Raw genomic sequence first — 22,373 nt, 5'->3', positions numbered from 1 at the left:
CGTGAACCCGCGCAAGTCACAAATGTATCCAGATTTCCTCATCTGATTTATTTTTATACAAGCTTAAAGCACGTCTACATTGTGTCATCTCAAAACATTACATTGTGTTCCAAAACATGAAGTATTTGGGTTCCAGCTGAAAAGTAACATTACAGCACCCAAGCAAGGAGGCCGGACATCAACTTTCAGGGGACAAGCTGGGGAGGAGAGGCTGAGGAGTACCATCCCCAGTGCTCCAAGGGAACTCGCTCTCTCTATTTGTAAAGCCCTGTGTAACATTTAAGAACAAAAAAAAAAGCAATATTGACCTCTTGCCTGTATGTATCATGGGGAAAAAAAAAAAAAAAAAACAAAAAAAGTACCAGAGATGAGGAGTAATCTACTAAAAATATATTTAAGGAACGTGTTTAGGTTGCAATTACGTATCATGGACATGGAGGGGAAAAATAAGATTACTGCATTGTAAGCCCAAACTGAAAAACAAAGGAGAAGAGTGGAAAAAGAAGAAAAAAACCTTCCAAGCTTCTCCTATAAGAGAACGGCTCCAGAAGGCTTCACTGGCACTCAGCATCATTTAGCACTATTGCTGCTTGCTGCCCTCCTATTTGGAGCCTGTTTGTGTTCTGCCCAGACAGGGACAACAGGAGCAGAAGTCATTTACACTAAGCAAGCACACAAAAGGCAGCAGCTCTCAGCTTCCTCACATTTAACATGAAAGGCAAAAATCTGCCTGAGTCAGAAATTATAATGGAGGGCAGACTATGAAACAGTCTTAACAGTCAGGCAAATTGTTCAGCCATATGAGGCAGGACAGTCCATGATGGGGATGAACTCTGTGACAGTCGTTCTAAGACACAATAGATTCATTGCATGCTCTTGAGCAGTTAGCTCCCGGTGTTATGCTTTTCTTATAAACAAAGATTGGGATAAAGTTGGCATTTGCTAATACAAGAATACACAGTTGGTATAAAAGAGACAGCAAATACAATCTAGTTTCAGAAAATTATTGTTGAGTTCTGTGAAATGCAGGCAATCCTAAACTGGAAACATCACACACACTGCAAGTAAGTCTTTATTCTGTGTAATAATCACATTTGTGTCACTATTTCATAGACTTTTGACCTTGTGTTAGAAGAGTTACAAACATGTTTTGACTTCTGGAAGTGACATACACACTGCAGAACTGCCTGTTACAAACCACGACAATATTAAACCTTCTCTCTGAGCAACTGTCCTCCTCCAAAGTTTAATTTTCCAGATTCTCTTTCTCTTTTCTACTGCTCTTCATTCTTTCCCTCCCCAGACCCCTTATTTAACCTTGTAAGCAAGGGGAAAAAAGTTAATGCAGCTTCTATAAACTGAGAGCATTTTGAGTTACTCAAGCTGACTCACTTCCCATTAATTTAAAACAAAGTGTTAGTCAAGTGACAGATTCAAGACAACAGTAAAAACTCTGCATTTAAATCTGAGTGCCTGGGTCTCCCTACCTACCAATTGACTGCCTGGGGTTGCATATTAAGGGCTTATTTGCACGAATTATTCACCAACCTGACGAATCTTTCTTGTAGCTCTCTTCATTTCTTTCCTTCGTTTTACTGTCTTCTTCAGTCTCTCTTTCCCCACAAAGTCTTTTCTCTTTTCCCCCATTTTCTCCAACGCTTTAAGCTTCTTTCTAAAACGTTTCCTTTCCTTCTCTGTCTCCACCCTATCTGAGGTTTCCCTTCTCTTATCTCCTTTTCCTCATTTCTGCATCAATTTAATCCCCAGTGCCACTCTCAGATGAAGTTCCTAGAATTGCTCAGGAGAAGACTTTGGCCCTTTTGTCCATCTGCAGAGGAGGGAGCTGAGCAGCTGGAGAATGTGCAAGCAGTGCAGTCTCGCCTCTGCCCTTTGCTTGCTGTGCCCTCACATCTGGGCTCTGCAGCCAGCTGAAAAGCATCAGATCCTTGTCAGGGCAACATCACTGCAAGCATGCTTGGGACACCCTAGCTGAAGAACAACTACAAAATTACTTGTCAGACTCTTTAGAACAAAAACATTGCTGAGAAAGGAAACTACTTGCAAATAACATGGGTCTGGTCTGTGAACAGGTAAAGCATGTTGTACAGGATATTAACTAAAGATAAATTTTGTAATACAGATATACGAGCAAGGTTCACAGATAAAATACAAATACAAACAATTTGTTTAATACTTCACACTGCATTCACAACAGGCATCTAAAATCCGAAATATGCCTGACAAGTTGTCTACTCTGAGCAAGCTGTAACTCATCTCAAATGCAAAGCCTCACAAAAGCAGAACGCTCACCAACCTTAGGCTGCAGATAATAATCCTTTATGCCTGTGCCATGAACAAACTCTGTCTCTCCTCAACCACCAAAATAGAATGATGTTTTTACTCTATGCATGTGCTTTTAAGATTACTTCACCAGGCAGGCTACCACCTCGGACTTAACCAAAGAAAACACAATAATAAGAAAGAGCCAAGACATTAAGAAATCGGCACAGAAATTCACAAAATATGTAGTAGGTGGCATGTGAAGACTGTGCATGCACATTTATGTACAAAGACACAGAGTCTATTCTGTATACAAAATCATGGCATATTCACTGTCTATAGATGCCTTAATTTGGTTCAGCTTGGACAAACAGCTGACATTAGAATATCCTCAGAAGAAAGGAGCCAGTTTCTGTCTTTGGAATAGCTGAGTTAACACTGTACCTTCTTAACAGATGAAGTTTTCAGTGGCACTTCGTTCACAGGCCTGATTCTCAACACGGAATGCCAGCTGAGGCACAGCCACGTTACGTGAAAAGGCCATACACCATGATCCTACAGTATAAGCACAGCCAAAGCTCGGTTATTATTATCCAGGGTACCAAGGCAGCGGGTGCTCTCTGTGAGGCTGTAAATAATACACATCACCCTTCTTGAGAGACTACAATATGCCACTGGAGTCACAAAAAAAACCCTCCAAGAGCTTATTATCTACCCAAAGCTAGAAATACACAATGCAAATATAAATAGAAACTTTATTATTTGTGAAGAACATAACGTATGAAATACACATTGAAAACAAATGGAATCCATTCTTTCATGGAGGAATTACAGTGGTCCCAGGTAAAATAACAAGGAGAGAAGAAAAAGGGGGAAGAAAAGCCATGTAATCCAGCCTTCCACTGGAGAGAGCCTGTGTGAGGCTCTTGGACACCACAACTCTGTGCTTGGCTGAAATGTGATGGAAAGAAACCTCTGCCAAACAAAAAAAAAAAAAAAGCCACGAAACAGACACATGGAGCAACAGCCCAATTCCAGACTGCTATGAACTTGTTTAAGTATGGAAGAGAGATGAGCAGCAGGACCCTCCACAGCTCTTATAAAAACAGTGCCACAATACTTGATGTAAAGGGTAAGTACTGCAGCCAGCAGCACTTAGCCAAATTAATTGAGATCTGGAAATAATAGCATAACATGAAGTTTAATATTAGCTAAGCAGCTACCAAGCCGATTTCTAGGAGTACTGACTAGCCCATCCCTATTTTAAAAACTCCCAGTGAAATACTGCTGCACCTATAGACACAAACAAAGCAACAGACCTATTAATACCCCTTTCTGGTGCACAACTATTCAGCTTTCCTGGGAAATGGCAGTGAATGTTTATAAAGCAACTTTCCAACAAGCCTCTTCTTTTAGAAGACACAAAGAAATTAACAACAAAGTTTCAAAATACAATAAATTATTTACCTTCTAGATGATGCTGATCTGTTTCACTGACTAGTTCGCTGAATTGCCTTTTCTACATGAAAGCGTACCTAGGCACTTATGGAAACAACATGAAGTAGTGCCACACACCATTAACACCTGATAGCACCACTCCACCTGCTGAAGAATTTGGTAATTAACGTAGAATGTGTTATTTGTGCCAAACCACTGTAGTCACTACCCCCTACCTACAAAATATACACAGATATTCCACCCTCAACCTCTGTTTCCACTTTCTGTTTTTCAGGGCACTACAGAAGTTCTTCTCGTATAAGATATGATTCCAAATAATAAAAATCCTTACTTCTGCAATCCCTTTCCCCTGATTACACTGACTCTTTTTTCTTTCTACAGTTTTTTGTGCTGAATGACAGCAACAGTTTTTCCCATATTAAATGAATAAATATGAGCAAAAGGGAAAGTACACAAAAGAAAAAGCACTATATTGGAATACAGTAAAAAGCTAAAAGACACAACACTCCATTTTTCTCCAAAACAGTTGGAGTCAAACAGGCATTTGATCCCCAGGCTCTTACCAAATGGCTAGGACACAAATGACCCTGACTGCAGGGGCTGTGACAAATCCCGCTGACAGAGGCCCAGTTACAATTCAGTATAGCACATTTTAAAAAGCAGTAGTGAAAGCTTAATTTTCTACACTTAATTCTTTAGATTTTACACCTGTAAGTTTACAACTGTAAGTTTCCCTACTTTGTAGCAACCAGTTATTTGCAGACTCTTGACAGCAGCTGTGCCAGCTTTCGGGACACTCCAGCACAAGTCAGATATAACTGGAATATAAGGTGCTGATGCATCCAGAGCAAGATGTGGTAAAAACCAGTGCACCTCACTGAATACACCAGATTTTTTCTCTCCTGCAAGAATATTTACTTCTGGTACAAAAAAGCTGGTACAAGTTCAGCCAGGAATTTTAGGTCCTGTGGAGCTTTTCTACAATAGCAACACAACGGCTTTACCGCAATGGCTGTGCCACCCCAGTGTCCCCTTGTGCAAGGCACACAAGTCAGTGGAGCCTCCCTGGAATACACACCTCAACAGACCTGCCAGCCTTGGTGCTCTGCTGAGGGTCCAGAGGCAACAATCACTGCCCAGCACAGAACATCACAGCTCCACGTGGCAGCCCCAAACCTGGCTACAGACAACCAGCAACCCCGGTTATGGCTGCCAAGGGATCTTCTACTGCAATGGTTAATTCTGCTCATTCTTAGCTGATATAGCTAGAAAAGATTTAACCCTGAACATAGCAGTTTTGTACTCCAGCATGAGTCCTCAGCATAAGGTATTTTATAAAAATTTGCCTTTCAGAGGCAACACTACTGTCAACCCAAACCAGTATGGTAAAAAGATGGTAACTTCATTAACTTTCCCAGAGCCATACATATTCAACACAGCAAGCAACCCAGACTTCAGAACCATCGTGCCTGCTGGTGAATAAAATGTAACATCTGGAAGTCCCTAAGCGCTCCCACTGAGAACTATAACTGAAACCAGAATTTGGCCTGGTGTCTTCAAATCTTAACTTCAGTATCTTTAAAACAGCATCTTTGCAGAACTGCCTGCATTTGCTTCAGATACCGAATCAAAAGCCCCGATGAAATCCAGCAACAGTTTGTTTCATTAGCCAACAGGAAGTCAGACTCACAAAAGTGGTAGATGATTTCTGCCACCCCACAACTGAAGTCTTGACATTTTAAAGAGTGACTGAATAAAATATAACTCAAATGCAAAAGCAGTAAACAAATACTACATTCTTAAGTTAGCAGTATAAGATATGTTACCAACACCTTAAAAACCCACTCTCCTCAATGGAACCAAACCATTAAATTCAGATTTGCTTCAATGTCATTCACTGTTTTTGTTTCCATTCTTGCAGCAGAGACACAGCAGAATAAAACAGACTTCTAACAGAACTTAATTTATAATACATTAAAATGCAATTAGACAATACAATAGTTTAGCTGGTATATGAACCTAAATACACTCTCAAGGGGCAACTATTCAGCAGTGTCTGGGCAGAGACCAAACCAAGTGTGATAGTTCCCAGAAAGTTTCCACCAAAACTTTATCAGCATAGTGCATCCTGTTTGACAACAGACCAAACTCTGATCTCCACGTGCCCAGCGAGCAGGAGCGTGCAAACCTGCTAGCAGTATGGTTGTAGAGACACTTCAGGATTTGACAAGGGCTGACAGAATGTACAACCTTTGCAGGACAACAGGAGAGCAAGTAAGTTTCTACCAAGGTTTCACATGTCAGAAGCTTAGAAATGCTATATGAAGACCTTCAAAGTTTACTGCAAAAGCTTTGCAAATCCAGTGAGCCAAAGAAACAACTCACATTGGGTACACAGATAGCTAGGAAGCATGAACCAGCTGGTTTAGCACTGTTCCCGTTTCTAGTGGGCAAGGCCCCTCAGAGGGTAGAAACAGCCTCCTAACTTCGTGGGAACATAGTTACAGAATTATTTCCCCTTTTATGCAGAGAGGGAACACACTGCATTTAGGCAGTAGCATGGGGTAAACTTTGATGAGTGATGGCATTTCACTTACAACTTTCTCTCTTTCCGCTATTTAGTCTATTTCATGAACTGCCTTGCCTGAAAAACTAGAAAAGGAAAATATTTATCCGAGTGACATGATTCATAGAAATGATATGTTAAATCATCTAAGGACTCATTTATCTCTCATAACAGATGACTAAATCAAAGAGGATCTTAACCTAAAAATGGCTAATAAATGACTCATAAATGGCTAGTGATTCAAAAAGGTTGGTGGACGTTTCTTTGTGAACCCTTACAATTTGCCATCCACACCTATCAGTTAAGTTCTTACATACAACCATGTAAAGGGAAGAGAAAATACCATCAAAGTAGTGTGACAACAGTTTACAGCCCTTTTATACTATTCTAACGATGGAGAAACACGGGGACTGAAGCCTCTCGCAACACACTGTAGAAGCTAAAGCTACTAGGAAGACCAGGATCTCTTTTTGTAGCACTTTAGGCCCCCTTCCCTGGGGTTTCCAGTGGAAATCACCGAGAGTGCACACGCACCTCGATAGTTATGGTTATATCCGACCGTACGGGCTGTGAAGTACCTAAAAATCACGTGACTGACAACTGCTCGGAGAGCCGGAGTGCGGGGTCCCGTCACCTGGCACACATCGGGCTTATTGCGGCACCGATAGCCGAGTCTTCGCGGTTCACTTCATCTGTCCGCGAGATGCTCATTCACAAGAAAAGAAAAACTCAAGAAAGGACGGCAGCCCGAGAAGAGAGAGGGACACCAGCTGCTGCCTGTAACCCTGAAACGGGGAGGCGCGGCGGCACCGTCGGTGACTAGCGGGCCGGCCAGCGCTCGCCCGCAGGCTGCTCGGCGCGGGGCGGCGGGGCCGTGCGGGCCGGGGGAGCCAGCGCGGCGCCCCCGCTCCGGTGCCCGCCGGGTCTACCCGCAGCACCGCGCCTCTCCCCGGCTCCCGAGCGCGCTTCGCACCTGGGCCGGTGCCCGCTTCCCGGCGCGGCCGCCCCGGTCCGCTCGGCGCTGCCCCGCCGCACTCACCCGCTGCTGGAGCCGCCCGCTGGCGGCGGCCGTGGCCGCGCTGTGCCGCAGCTCCGCCGCCTGCCCCGGCCGCAGCAGGCTCCGAGTGAAGCGCCGCGTCCGCTCGCCGGCCATGGGCGCCGGCAGCCTCCCGCTCCGGCCGCTGCTCCCCGCTCGGGCCGAGGCGCCGTCAGGAAGCGGAACTGGGGGTTTCCCTCCCGCTCCCCCCGCTCGGGGGAGGTGTGCGGGGCGGGGGCCGCCCGCCACCGGGAAGGTCGCAGCCCCTCCCCGGGGAAGCGTCGCACCCCCGCCGCTGTCGCTGGCCATGTGCATCGCGGCCGAGCGCCGGGACGGCGCGGCGGGGACAGCTCTGCTCCCGCCCCGGCAGCTCCGAGGCGGCTGCGCGCCGAGGGGGCGACGGGGGCCCACGCGGGGGCTGAGAGGGAGCCCGAGCCGGGCCAGCGCAGGTACCCCTCTGTGCGTGCATGTGGTCACCGAAGGATGCTTTTCTAGGATGGCTGCCGGGCTGGGCTCGACGTAAGAGCTACTCTTGGTGTTAACCACTCGCCAGGGTGGGAACGTCAGCTCACTGTCCGAGCCCAGAGCCTGGCCACCAGGTTTCATGAGAAATCTAATCTCTGGTCAGCCCCACCGTCCTTATTGCTGTGGGAAACATCCGCCAAGCAGCAAGGGCTGCTGCTGTGGCCCCTGCACCGCGTGAGGCTGGATGTCTTCCAGCCCTTCTGCCAGTTGGCATGGCATCCCTATTTCTTCACTATGGAAAACTCTGCCAATACACAGTTAAGTTTAGCCATTTAAGCCCACAGAAGTTAAACAGTCACAGCTCTCCTCCTCAGCAGAATTATCGTATCTTCTTCTAGCAGGGTTACAGCTTTATGCCTTAACACCAACCTGTAATGTAGAGAACATAGGATTGCTGAGAGCCATGTCTGAATTTCTTCACACAAGAGTACTTATAAAAATTGCAGAGGAGAATGTAATTCAGTTACACTGGTAGGTGTGGAAAGGAGGTAACCATGAGTGATCACACATCTGCGTGTGTGGCAATCCCTGTAAGACAGAAGTGAAATAAAACCTGAGAACTTCAGGTGTAATCCCTGACAAGGCAATGATGCTGCAGAAGTGTGAGGGCACCATCTGAAGGTGCAGAGGCGCTGAGGCACAAAACCCAACAGTCACTTAACATTTAGTTAGACTGTTGTATTACGAAATGAAATGTTGCAAGAACTCCTGGCTTACATCCTCACAAGGAGCACACTGTCTGTTTTGAGGTAGTTGTTTGTAAGTCAGTGCAGGTATCAGCGTGCTATAAATTCACTGCAACCTCTGCATAGCTTCCAGTTCTTTCCTCCAAACTTACTAAAGATACCAAAGGCAGCAATAAGAGGGCATCACAGGCCAGAGCTTAAGTATTCCTTTGCAAGGGAAACATTTCCGAGTAAGCTGAATTATCTCAAGTCGGTTAAGCGTGGTTTAAAACAATTAAAAATACTAGTGTAGATATTTCTGAGATTGAACAGGTGTTATAATATCTTGAAGACTGTACTGGTTTGAAGCTAAAGCTCAGTAAGAAAGTACTACTGGATTTGAAAAGTTTTCTTGCTCTTGAGAAATTTGACACAAAAAACCATTGAGAGATGGAAAAAGGAGACTCCATTCACTTTGCAAACAATCCAGATAAGGCTCATTATAGGAAACTACAGCCTGATGTTGCAAACAAAAAAGTTAGTAGCCTCAGTTACTCTAAAGAAGCATTCTTCCTCAGTACAAAGATGTAATTTATGATAAAGTTGACTACAGTTTGTTGCAGACAGCAAAGAAAACACACATTACATCTGTGAAAAAGGATAATGAAAATCAATGGTTTCTTCAATTCAATATGTGCATTAAATTCTGGAAAATGATTTTAAGAAAATAATCGCCATAATCCAGGTCAGGAACCTGCAGCCATCCCTGGCTTTGGGCACAGTGCTGTCACTGCTGCTCAGATGTGGTCAGCTCTGTGGTCAGGCAATAACAGCCTGTGATCCACACTACTTCTCTCTTCAACAACTGTACACGGCCAAGCTAAGGGTTGAGTGAATATGCAGATAGTTGTCAGAGAGCAGTTGGTTGCTTAAATCTCTTAGCAGGCATCAAGAAATAATTGGCCAGCTGTTTCTGCACTACAAAACATTTTCAAGCTTGAAGGAAAGCAAGAAATATCCACAAATACTAAAATAATTAGGTAAAAAAGGCAGTTGGATTAAATACAATACATATTGTTGGTTACCATCGTCTTAAGTAAACATTTGGCGATAGTCTGGACAATGATCTTTGTCAAAGATGAACTGAGTCTGCCTCTGAAATTGTCACGCACAGTGCAAAACACAAGTATCCAGGAGTTTCCATGCATTTGGTTGTTTACTAAATAATTATTATGCAAAATTAATTATTTTGCTTTGTCTCAGGGTTCCTCTGTATTTTGGAAGTTTTTTAGTTTTCAGATTTCAGTCAGTTGTTACACAGGGCCACTGTACTTTTTAAGAGTCTTTCCATTTGATTTTGAGTATCCCATAGTGTAGTTTTAGTATGACTGCTAAAAAGAAAGAAAAGTATATGGTATATAGTATACCCTCCTCCACCTCCAAAAAAACTGTTACCTTGATAAACCTGTAATGACCATTAGTGAAATAACAGTAACAGCAGAGTTGTAGCTTTGGATATCCAGCAAGTCTTGGGCTAGAGATCAGGAGTTACAGAAGCAAGTAATTCTTAAAACATTTGTTTGAAGACTATTCTTACCACTACTTAAAACTGACCCTAAGAGCTGCGTGATTATAATAGCATCACTGAGGGAGAGCAATTTTAGCAGAGCAGATAATGGCTGGCAGAAAGTGCTTGGATTGGGTTTCCAACTCAAAACCAGCTTTGGATCTGGAACATTTTTTCTCAAAGTTCAGGAATGTTTGGACCAATTTTGTTTCAATACTACTGGTAATCAGAAGCAAAATCTTCAATTTGCATTTGCTTTAAGTAGTAAGACCATGTGATTTTTGTCTCTTTTTAACCAAGAGCATGAAAACTGTTTTCATTCCAGCTGTGTGTTCGCTAGGATAAACAATAGTTGCACTTTCTCACAAACACAACAAAGAATCACCTCCCCAATAGTTGCTTCCCACAGGCATATAGCAAAAGAAAAGACATAGCAAAGCTCAGTTTAGTGTGCTTCTTGAACAGGTTTGGTAATCTAACATTTCCAGTACTGCTTTTGAAGCAGATTACAGGAGTCTGTCATTATATACACCTCTGCTTGCAAGCTTACCCAGTATATATTGTCATAGTTTTATAATGCAGCAACTTCATTATTGGAGGACTCCTGATCATGCCAAAAAGGTTACAATGGAATGTGAGTGTTTAAACATTTTACCTAAGTTTTCTTTGTCCCTGAAACAGTCACTTATTTGATTTTGAAAAAGTTGCTAGTTTTCTTCTCTCTCAAAGCTGATGCACGCAAATTTCAAAACAAACATTTTTTTCCTTGACATAATGCTGTCTCTCAGCCTCTACCTCTTCAGTCACTGTTCATAGCCTTAGTTCTGTACTGTTAGCAGCACACACTAACTGCAAAGTGAAACTAACAGCTGTGGTTTTTTTATTATCTGAGCTGCAAAAAAATTTTAAACACACTGTATAATGCAGCTCCATTTTCTCTTGGGCTTTGAATTTCTTCCTGTGTGCAATGAGATTAATTCTCCTGTCCATGTGGCCTCCCATAGCTTCTAGTACAATTTTAAATTGTCACTAACATGGCTGTTTGCTGGAATTTAGCAATCTCCGTCACTATTGATAGCCCAAGAAAGCTAATTTTTTTAACATGATTTTAAATGCAAGTGCCTTTTAAATTGGTCCAGCAATTCAGAAACTTGTAAGACCTCAGTATTCACTTCCCAACTTGTTCCCACTCCATCTGATTTATCACAACTGACAACATTGCACAATCTTTAACGCTTCTGCTACCTGCAGAACATAGCACACAACCAGCTGTATGTCTTTAATGACTCAAGAGGAAGCAGGTAATTAAATGTAAACCTCATACACCAGGCAAACATGTATCTTTTTTACAAACTTCTTATTGTTACAGTAATCACACTGCTTGTAGAAGACAGGCTTTGTACTTGGTTTTACGGGCTCAAAGTCAGAATATTTTTCCTTAATTATGGAATACCAGATCTGACCTCATATTTAGTTACACTGCAGGGTTAAAATTCTTGTCCTTTTAGAGGCTAGATATAAAAAGTTGAGGAGAAAAGAACACTGGAGGAAAAAATCTGCTATACTGAAAAGACAACGTAGTATTCAAGTACACAATTTCAATGAGAACAAAGACATATACATATTTAATGGTATCTCTGATCAGGGCATGCAATCAGATAAGTGGCCAGAAAATGAGTATGTCATGTGGACCTGACCTCATCCATACTTTTGAACTCTAGAGATACACTCCTCCCCCACCCCATCCCCAAAAATTTATACTACAAGCAATATTTATCCATCTTAAACAGCTACTTTTGGGTAATTTGGCTTTGCCTTGTGAATAAAATGAGGCATAAACTGTGCATTGAAGTCAAGATAAAAATCATTCTCTCTCTATTGGACTAAGAGCAGGCACCCCCTGGGAAAGAAAAGGAGTTATTCCATTTAGGATTATATATTCGTGCAATAACACAGCAAGCAAAGTCACCTACTATTTGAACACACAGATGTAACACAAGTTACCTATGTCTATCTATAAGTGCCTCGTGGGACAGGTGGAACAGCTATTTTAGAAGGTAAAACTTATTTTTATAGGAGACAAACATGGAATGCAAAAGAAAAAAAAAAAAACAAGGAAAATTATTTTTATTCACAATTATACTTGGTATAAGAAATGTCAAATGCAAGGTTGCCTTGCAGTTAATGACAGAGGGCACTTTCAGCTCTGTGGCCTCCCACTTCCCTCTACAGAAGCTACAATGTTAGAGCTGCAACTATTGAAGATTTAATATTTACTGACAGTTTTCATGTAGCAGCATTTGCATGGTCTTAAATTTGTATAATGTTAAATGTAAAGGGGACATTACCTAATGGTTAAGGCACTAGTCTGGACACCTGGGTTGACTCCTGTTCTGCAGAATTTATCTTACCCTGTTTGACATTTCTCTGAAAAATGGGAAAACAGCACTTCGCTGTCTCACTGTGGATGTAGTCTAAAGGTGTTCACAAAGTCCAAATGAGTAACAAGGCTAGATATGGCTGGAAGTAAATATTTTTAAGAACAAAAGGAATAATAATTTAATGCTACTTATTTTAAATTGTTTATCAGTCTCATTCAGATCTGGAGTTCCACTAAAAATTTTAATCTAAATACTTTATAACATTTTCTGGCCAGCTGTATAATTCCAGTTAATCACTCTCCCCAGTAAAATGGTTTCAATACTTTCCCCTTCAATATGGCACAAGTGCAAGATCAATATTGCTATGAGACATTCAGACACTACATTAAAAACAGCATTATAAACACCTAGCTAAAACATTTTTTAAAGAAGTGCTTTCCACTTCAGCTGTGCAGAAATGAACCCTTAAATTTGCAACAGCTGTATTACCTTCTTAGGGGAAGATTCACACATATATTTATGCACCTTTATGGAGCAGAAGCATTACTCAGTGATTCACAAGATACTCATCCCGTAAGTGCTCTGGCACCCACAGGACTAAAAGCATCTTTAAATACAGAGTATCTGTCTTAAGGATGCAGAAAATAACAAGTTTGGGGTTTATTCATTTCACTCTGCAAAGCTGTTATGAATTCTCAGGCACAGCAGCACTGAGCACCACAGCCCTCTAGGACTCATTGTTCATGTCCTCTCTTTGCTGTGTCATTAGGTTCATTTTAGAAATTCTCACAAATTTCTAACTTAGAAGCTGCAAGGAACATCCTGTCAAATCAGTTTTAAGTTCATCTTAATCACTGACTGATGTGTTCTCAATTTCAAAATATTTATCCATTTTCCATTACATTAAGTTTATGTTGCTGAGTGATTCCATTTGGTACGACTGATACAATTTCGTTCATGATTTAGTTGTGACACCAAGCCACTTGTAAATAGACTGAGGTCGGTTGTCATGAGAAGCGCATATCCATGTCATATTTTGCATCAGTTAAATTTTATATAATCACACAAACAGAACTATAGGTCATGCAGACTTCACCTTTTAAGGTAGAAATTCTACCTGTTCCACACAATACTTGACATTATAGCCATCTCTCTCTTCTGAAAAACAGTCAGAAAAGTTAAATATGAAATAACAGAAGCTTAAGGTAATTACATGTGATCAGAGTCTTCATTTAGGAATATTCAGAGCACCTTGAAACTTCTAGTAAGAGTACCACCTGGACATTTTTCAAGGCAAGATTAATTGTCTTTATGCTCTTAATTCTCACTTTCATGTCCTGTATTTCCATAGAACGTATTCTTCTTCCACAGTAAGCATATTTTACCATTTGTGGAAGTCAACCAGGTCAAGATCCTGACCTTTCCATTTTTAAATGCTGTTTTTCCATGGTACTCTATACAAAGTGTACTTGGCATTGAGGATTGCATTCCAGAAGACTTCTTTTCTTTTCTAAACACACAGTCTGCTTGATTTTTCTACTGCCTGAAAAGAACAGTAGCATGGGTCTCATGACCTCTAAGTTTTATCTAAAAATGCCCTTAGCCTGTTACCTCACAGGTACAAATTCCCAATGGAAATGAACTGGAGCAAGTGCTGAATGCAACCATAATTGAATGGTTAACCCTCCTGAGTGACAGCTGGATGCTTTGCCATATTTTCCTTTTTACAGGCAGATATGGCACAAATCTCTATTCCTTCATGAAAATGCAGAGCACATTGACTGTAAGGTCTGTGGTATAAACAGCAAAACCAGCCAATCTCTCTTTACCTCTGCCAAACCTCTTGGGCACTGCATATACACAAATGCAGTCAACTCCTTTGAAAAGGGAGACAATAACCATAATAAAATAACATCCCAGACAACACAAGTAAGGCAGAAAAGCCAGTATATAGTTCCATCATTTTAAAAAAGCTGGAAGGGGGTCTCAATACAGTACAAGTCTAGTGCAAAACAGTAGGAAGTAAAGGCTGAGCCTATCATTGCCCACCTTGTGTGGTGGCTGGTTGGGGTGCAGAAAGATGCCTACAGAAATGTATTGCTGCCAGAGCCAGGAAACAGCTGCCCTGGAGCCTGCAAATTCTACATGGCAGAAAATGAGTGAAAATTATAGATCTATGGGACATTATTCAGTACCTTATTTTGGAGAGGAATTTTTTTTTTTTCCTTCTTTTGCTCAATTTGAGCAAAAAGCTGGAAGAGTGGATGCAAATCTGCCTGCTGGAGTTTGCAGTCAGAGCACTCCATGTGTGGAGGAGTCTGAACAGGGAATACATCCCACCACCTTGTGCATCCCTAACCACAGCCAGGAGCTGCAGCAAGTGGCTGCTCCCCTATCTTTGCCTCCTCCCACTATCTCCCATTGGTAAATTCTGCCTGCACAGGTGGAAAAATTGTCCTCAAACGTCACAGGAAAAGCATGGGCCTTTCCTCTGCTTCCTCCAAGACCTCTCCATTTGCCATGCTAGAAAAGTGAGTAGGACCTGCTGCCGCAGCACAAGCCCTCCTGAGTGCCGGGCTGTACCACATCTTTGCCTACAGCGCACGGACTAGTCCCTACCACAACACACAGACTCACACCAGCTCTTGACGATCGCTCCTCAAAGTGGAAAAAATGGCCACGCCATGTGGTTTTGTTCTCTGTTTCTCCTTCTGCCTCTCACACAAAATGTTTGAAATCACTTTCGGTTTTGCTACATGCACAAGCACTGTCTGAGAGACTTAGTCCCCCCACTTGCTTTGACACCAAAATGCAGAAAGATGTAAGGTGCCTCCTACAGTCCCTCTGGAATCTCATCTGGACACTGCAAAACATCATTGCCAGAGATGACTTATTTGTGGAAAACACACAGAATAGCTTTCAAGGGCAAATTGATATAATCTGGTATTCTTTAAAACATTCAGAAACCTGCATTTTCCACGCTAGAAGGCTCTTGTTCCCACCCTTACTTCTGAGTCAGAGGAACTGAACAAAGTGCTACACCCTAAACACGTGTCAGAAAGAAAATGTAAACAGGCATTCTTGAAATTTACTTCGTAGAGGCTTATTTTGCCAAAGCTTGCTGTTTTGTTCTTGCCTTACAGGGGAGTTTGTAGAATAAAAAGGGAAATAACCAGACTACCTTCCCTGTCTCCCTTATTTCCAGTCACAAACAGGTCAAAAAACCATAAAAATAAAAATAATTTAAAAAAAAAAAATGTCAACAACCCTCATGGATGCACCAGCAGAAGAAGGAGAGGGAACAGGTCCTCACTGAAGTATGATCTCTTTGTCTAGCAGCTGATTATAACTGATGTTTGCAAGTGCAACTCTGGAGTTTAATTTCAGTGAGTTTAGAAGCCACCTCTGTGTCTGATTTGCTTGCATCATACAAATATTTTAAGTTTTTCTGCCTTTGAGCAATCACTTGCTATTTACAAACAGCAACACTAGAGTGGCAATAGGCTTAGTTTTAATTTATATTTAGATACATAATAAATTAAAATGACTGATTGTATTTTAAACAAAAATCCTTTCCACCTATCCAGCAACAGGGTGAATTTGAGGTCAAGCTCAGACTGTAACTCATATGATGTAAATGAAAGCAGCAGGCAGTGTGAGCATATTACACACTGGAGAATCAAATGTAATCGTTCAGATGGATTTCTTGAATCTTTGGGGCACTGTGATAACATCTACAAATGAAAGTACTAATACTGTGACAGAGTACAAAAATACTAATAATATTAGGGACTGATTTGTTATAAAATGAAAGCACAGACAGGCATTATAGCTGCATAACTTCTAATGGAGACAGCTACCCAAGGAGACCAACTGAAAATCTGAAGATGAACTTTTGCCAAAATCACTCAGCATACAATAGCTCCGTCCCACTGACCGTAACAATGGCAGATGCCAGCATCTCTCTCTTTTTTCTGTACTCATAAATAAAAACATTCAACACGATGGAATAAGAAGTACTCTGCTTAGGGTAACACTGTATACTTAATGTAACTAGAGGAGAGTGTTAAAAAACTCTCTTGCAACTGTACTCTGAAGCTGTTATCAGATTCTTGATTTTAGTCGATAGTAATGATACATCACATTATTGAGACTGATCAAATCTCATTAAAGTTAATGGGACTAAACCCACTAACTTCCCTGGGCTTTGGCATTCTCCTCCTGCATAAGCAAAAAGTTTCCAACTTACCATGGAAGTACATTTTTTAATATGAAGGACAAACTCTCTCCTGAAACGTACACATGTATTCTCATTCAGCTTCCACAGAAGTTAAACTAATGTGTGTGTGGGGCAAATAAAGATGTGATCATACCATTCAAGAGAAGATTTTTGCAATAATTACCAACTCCTTTCATCTATGCTACCTTTTATTTTGCCATCTGTACAGTGGCAAGTAGAGCCCCTCATTTCTCCGAGTGCAGAAAACAAAGTAATTTTAAAAGGTGGCCTTCACTGTTACCTTCTACAGTGAAAACAGTCATCCAGAACATTTTTGGTCCAGCTTTTCCCCTCAGCACCTGTGATAATAAGCCACCTTTTTTTTTTTTTTTACATTTATTTACTGCAACATTCATTATCAGCTGCAACAAATATTCCCAGCAGGCCAAATCACTGTTGCATCCAGGTCCAAATGAGGTTCCACTACAGCCCCACTCTCTCTCAGCAGTTTGTAAAGCAGCAATCAACTGGGAATGAATCATAGGTGGATCAGAAACAAGGGGAGAGAAATCAGATGCTTCCTCCTACCCACATCCAGAGAGCTGATGGGACCAGGAAACTGAAAATGCTTTGGCACTGCAAGAAGAAGGTGGAGTTCACAGAAGTGTAAAAAGCCGAACTAGATGCTGAGAAGGTGCCATTTAAACAAAGTGTTCTTAAAACAGTACATTCAGAAAGCTGAAAAAAATATAAAACTTTAAACGTATAACAAAGAAAGCAGAAATATTACAAGGTGCACTAGTGCACTCCCTGAGATTTGATACTGCACATGCACACAGGCATATACTGTGTATGTATTTCTCCTGGATCAGTGGGCTGAGCAACTAGACAGCAAACTTAAAAAAAAAAAAAAGCCTCTAGCATCAGCATCTGCCTCCATGGTAAGCTGCCCACCTGCCTTTCGCTGTGCCCCTGGGCCCATTGCAATGAGACTGCTGCTCGCTTTTCTGAGCTGCTTGGTCTTCCTTAAGGCCAATTCTTCAACTTCTTTTCGGAGTAAGACGTTTTCTCCTTACTCTGCCATAAGATTACATGGATCTGTGACACTTAATAGTTCCTTTGAGAGATAATAGCAAAAGCATCAGCAGCTAACATCAAGATTACTTTTATGACTAGAATATAATTACTTATCACTAATGGCACACTAATAATTATAGTTCTCTGAATTCCCAGGGAGTCTCTGATTGTGTCATTCAATGTTGTTTTTACGCAGACCCCAACAGCTTAAAACTCTTAGGCTCAATTTCTCACCATGTTACACTCACATAGAAGTGGAACAATGCATTCATCAGGCATAATACATGCTATCAACAAAAGCGTGGAGATTACCTGTTTTTCCTTTCTTAGGCTAGCACTGTAAAGTCTCTCCTTAAAGCTGTATCCCTATCCAGATTTTGCTTGGGGTGGCAACACTTGAGTTTTTGCCAGTGATTAGTCACAGGTGGGAGATAAGCACTGCCCCTGTAAATGCTTTCCTGCCAACACTGCTAAGTTACAATTAGATGATTAAAACAGAAAAAAATATTAATAATCCATTAATACTAAAACCTCATTTCACTTGTCATTATTAATTCCATTTTACACTCTCTCTCCTTAACTCAGCTTGCCTCAGGTTACGTAAGGAAGCCTTTATGTAGAACAGACATGTATGGTCATAGGGTTGTAAGAGTTCATCTTATCTTCCTTTTTGGAGGCAAAGTCAAGGCTATCTCCAACACTTGGTATCATGTGCCTTCCCTCCACACACCCTCCGCCTTCTTTTCTTCCTGGACTAAACTCTCTAGCTTTTCTTATCACCAAGAGATTTATTTGCTTTTACAGTGACATCACCATCTTGGTGTTCCTAAGTGCCAGATGCTGCTGCATCTTTCTGCTGTTTGGCTGGTTACTCTCCCATTTCACATTTGTGCACGAGTTCACTGAAATGCAATACTTTGGTTCTAAACCAAATGCCAATTGGTGAATTTCAGACCATTTATGAAATTTCCGAATATTGTTATCTTCTGCATCAAAGCACTTGCAACCCTTCACTGCACAGCATCATCTACGAATGTTAATAGATAATATTTGTTCTACTCTAATGTCACTAGTGAAAATACTAATTACAGTCAGGCCAGTGCTCTCCTGTTTTACCAAACCAATTGATACCTAACATTTGGACAGTTCACAAACAGTCGTGTACTCAGCTAATGATACTTTCATCTAGACCATGCTGCCTTAGTCTGATTATAAGAATGTCACGTGGGAATGTGTTATGAGTGTGACCCATATCAGATATAGCACAATCCTGCTCTGGAAAGTGAGTTGGTCTGTCAAAGAAGAAAATTTCACTATCTGAATGCAAATATTTTGACAAATCTATTGCTTAGGCAATCTGGGCTATGCAGTGCACAGAGAAGAAACAAGATACAAAAATCCCTGAAGATTTATATGCCTCTCCTTTTCTGAGTCATTGCCAATACCTCTAGCTTTTCATATCCTCTATTTCAATCCTTATTTGACTGCTGCACACACCAAACAGATAATAGTATTCCATCTTTCTATTGCAGCAGCGAATAGAGAGACTTGAGGTCGTACACTCCGACCTTTGCCCTGTCCTGTGACCAGCCTTAATGCACATGGCCAAGTGCAGCTCCAGAACCCCCCGGCTTTGTAGTGACAGACACACAGTCACATCATAAGAAGGGACTGAAGAATCCTCAGGAAAAGTGGAAGGGTGCCACAGACCGCCTGCGATGTCTTGGTGCGCTGCAGACACTCCTGTCTGTACGTTGGGTACCTCAGCCCCACAGCCAGATTTCAAGAGCATCATCTTGAAAGAAAGGGATTCAGAAGAACTCAGCTGAACAGTAAGATGACCTGAGAATTCCAGCATTCCAGATGAGTGCCCCGACAACGAAGCTGCTGGATAAGACATGCATGCTATTTCCTTTCACTGTTGAGGGATGTTCTCTATAACAACCCTGCCCCAGTCTGTCAGGCAGACTTGGAAAGTATCCGATTGTGGTCTGCAGGTAAGTCAGAAGGATGCAGACTGTGAATCCTCAAAGGGTTTAAGTGTTACTTTCATGCACTGGTACTTAATGCTGCCTTGAATGGGATACTTGGGACATCTCAAGAAGCCAAAATGTGATGACTAAGGGCACTGGTATAAATCTGGACAGCAGCAGAAGACAAGCAGAGTCAAAGTATTCTGAATTTTAATTTTGTAGGAAAGTATCAGCCGTGTACTTTACGTGGTGTTAAAACCCATAGTTAGTCAGTGAGATTTTTATGCTGTGCCTTCTTTGTCTCGCTTCATGTGGGCACACAGCAGCTTTTGGTAGACTCTTCAATAAATCAGCATTTTGAAACAGGGAGGAATTTCAAGTAACAATAAAAGCCAGCCGGATCCGTATCCTTCCCAAGACTATGCAGGGTAAAGGTTCAGAGTGGAAACAGAGAAAGTGAAAGAGAGTCAGGCACAGGATCAAAGTAGTAAAACTGGCAGAAACATCTAATCAGTGATGTACCTATTCAAAGTAGCTAATGAAGGAGATACTGCAATAGACAAAACAATTCCTGTAGAACTGTTTTAAGGAATAGAATCACAGAACAAACAATACAAGTTTGCCATGTTCTTGTTAAGGTCAAAGTCTATGGTACAATGAAAACTGAGCATGTCTTCTATCGAGATCACTACATACTCTTTTTTCCCAGACTGTTTGTAGCTACCACTGGATTTGCCCAAGAGTGGGAACAGCACAGAAAGGCTGAAAGGTGTCTAGTGCAGCTGAGATGCTCAAGAGCTAAAGCATTGAATATAACAATGCTACAAGTTAACAGGCATTCGGGTTCCTACAGACACTATATTTCTGTGTTTGGAAAACAGTGGGATTTAATATGCTGGTTGAGGATTTCTGTAATGAAAACAAGTTCTGTTGAGAGATGAGGGCAATAGGACAAAAGGCCTGGAGCAAGCCAACTTCTATTAACAATTCAAAATTATGATGGAAATATATAAAATACAGAATTCTTGCATGCTTAAATGCAGGGACATACTGCACCAGTAAGAGAACATGGTCTGCTTCTCTAAGATTTTTCACCATATGATTTATATACCTGCACAGTTACCCTGCCAGGGTATCTAGTTTGTAGAGGGAGGGTAGAGATCAGTGTTTATATGTGTGTTACAGTACTATAACATTTAGCTAGTATGTTCCAGTGCTGGATTTTAAGACAGTCTCTAAAAAACGTACCACCTTCCCACACACATTGTCTTTATGTATATATAGGACAGTAACATTCAAGTGTAGAGTAAATATACAGTATATTGGAAATAAAATTTTAAGAGCTCTTCTTCAGCAAAAGCTTTTCAAAATGAAATACCATATACGTTAATATTTTGCTTCACTTTCATTCAATATCAGAGGGAAAAGGTTGGAGTGCTTAGAATTTGGAATGTTCTGCAATTATTTTGCATTAAACTCAGCATAGCACTGGGCAAATTAGCCCTGTTGATATCATCTTGCTGGTGAGAATGTGACATGTTTCATGTCTAGTTTTATACTAGATGCCACATATTAGTCATGGTACCCCACTTCCTCACAGTCTTTGCTAACTTGTAATTATCATTGACTACTTTTAGTCTACATTTAACCCCGCATATTGTTTAGTACAATATTTAAACTGTTTGTCCACCTTATGGATACAACAAATTGCTTTCTCAGCTTTTCATCTTATGTTTTTAAACTTTCTCTGAAACTACATACATATAAACACAAATGCCACATGCAAACACATGCAACAAGACCATCAGCAGTTAAGTCAGAAAATAAGAAGAAAAACAAGTACATCTTGTTCTTCAGTGGGTCCTCTCATAACATGGATTTATATGGAAAAATAGGCAGGAAATCACTTTCCCAAATGGTCAATATCAAAATACAGTACTTTCAGGATTAAGGGAAGACTTGAAGGCAGGAAATTTGGTTTGGGGTTCCAACCTTGGCATGGATTTTTCTTGCAAATTCTAGCGAATGGCTTTGGAGCAGATCAAAAAGCCAGTTGAAAACATAGCTGTACTAAACACAGAATATTTCGCCATTCTTGTAGAATGCCAGAGTACAAGGATATGTTCACTCTTTTTTGTATGTGTGTGTTCTCCTTCTGTATTTCCACAGAGACCTGAATTATCTTTGTACAGTGGTAGGGCTTCACTGAGACAGAGAAGTTCCTGCTGCTTACAGTATAGCCAAAGGAATGGGAAACATGGGCTTGAAATCTCTCAAGAAGTGGAAAAACAGTTCCCATCTACTATTTTCTACACAAGCAGTCCAAATGCAAAATCCCAAAAGCCAAAGTGGTTTCAAGAGGACAGTTTAGGACAAGGAATTCCTGCACAACTTTTTCTTAAGAAAGGTGTCTTGAAACAACCACTTAGCCACAACTGAGCCTGCTCCTGTCACCATGCGCTCTGAGAAACACACTGTTAGACCCACCAGACACCCTGGAATGGAGCAGGGCTGGCTGTATTCCTTACACACTTAGGCAGCAGTTTGGCAGGATTTGCAGGATCACAATTTTGCACATAAATCACCTGATCTCCACTTGGTTGCACGCTGGGTGGCAAATCCCTTT

At 41.3% G+C, this 22,373-nt stretch overlaps 1 protein-coding gene across 13 annotated transcripts in view; it reads right to left on the bottom strand.

The window, feature by feature from the left end:
* The window catches only part of DOCK10 (dedicator of cytokinesis 10), a 153,080-nt gene extending 145,113 nt beyond the window's left edge, over window positions 1-7,967 (bottom strand). For 9 of the 13 annotated variants that reach the window (XM_065074045.1, XM_065074053.1, XM_065074048.1 and 6 more), the window contains exon 1: window positions 7,344-7,967. In XM_065074045.1, coding sequence (XP_064930117.1) covers window positions 7,344-7,946 — 603 coding nt within the window. In that variant the 5' untranslated portion in view covers window positions 7,947-7,967. Of the gene's footprint in view, window positions 1-1,548; window positions 4,455-7,343 lie in introns of those variants that run through there. The other 4 variants (XM_065074051.1, XM_065074052.1, XM_065074060.1 and 1 more) reach the window with 2 other exon arrangements.
* Between the last annotated feature and the right edge of the window lie 14,406 nt (window positions 7,968-22,373).

The sequence above is a fragment of the Columba livia genome, chromosome 9 (assembly GCF_036013475.1).
Source record: "Columba livia isolate bColLiv1 breed racing homer chromosome 9, bColLiv1.pat.W.v2, whole genome shotgun sequence".
NCBI lineage: Eukaryota > Metazoa > Chordata > Aves > Columbiformes > Columbidae > Columba > Columba livia.
The sequence above is the reverse complement of the archived record's forward strand: the minus strand, read 5'-3'. Positions and strand labels throughout refer to the sequence as shown.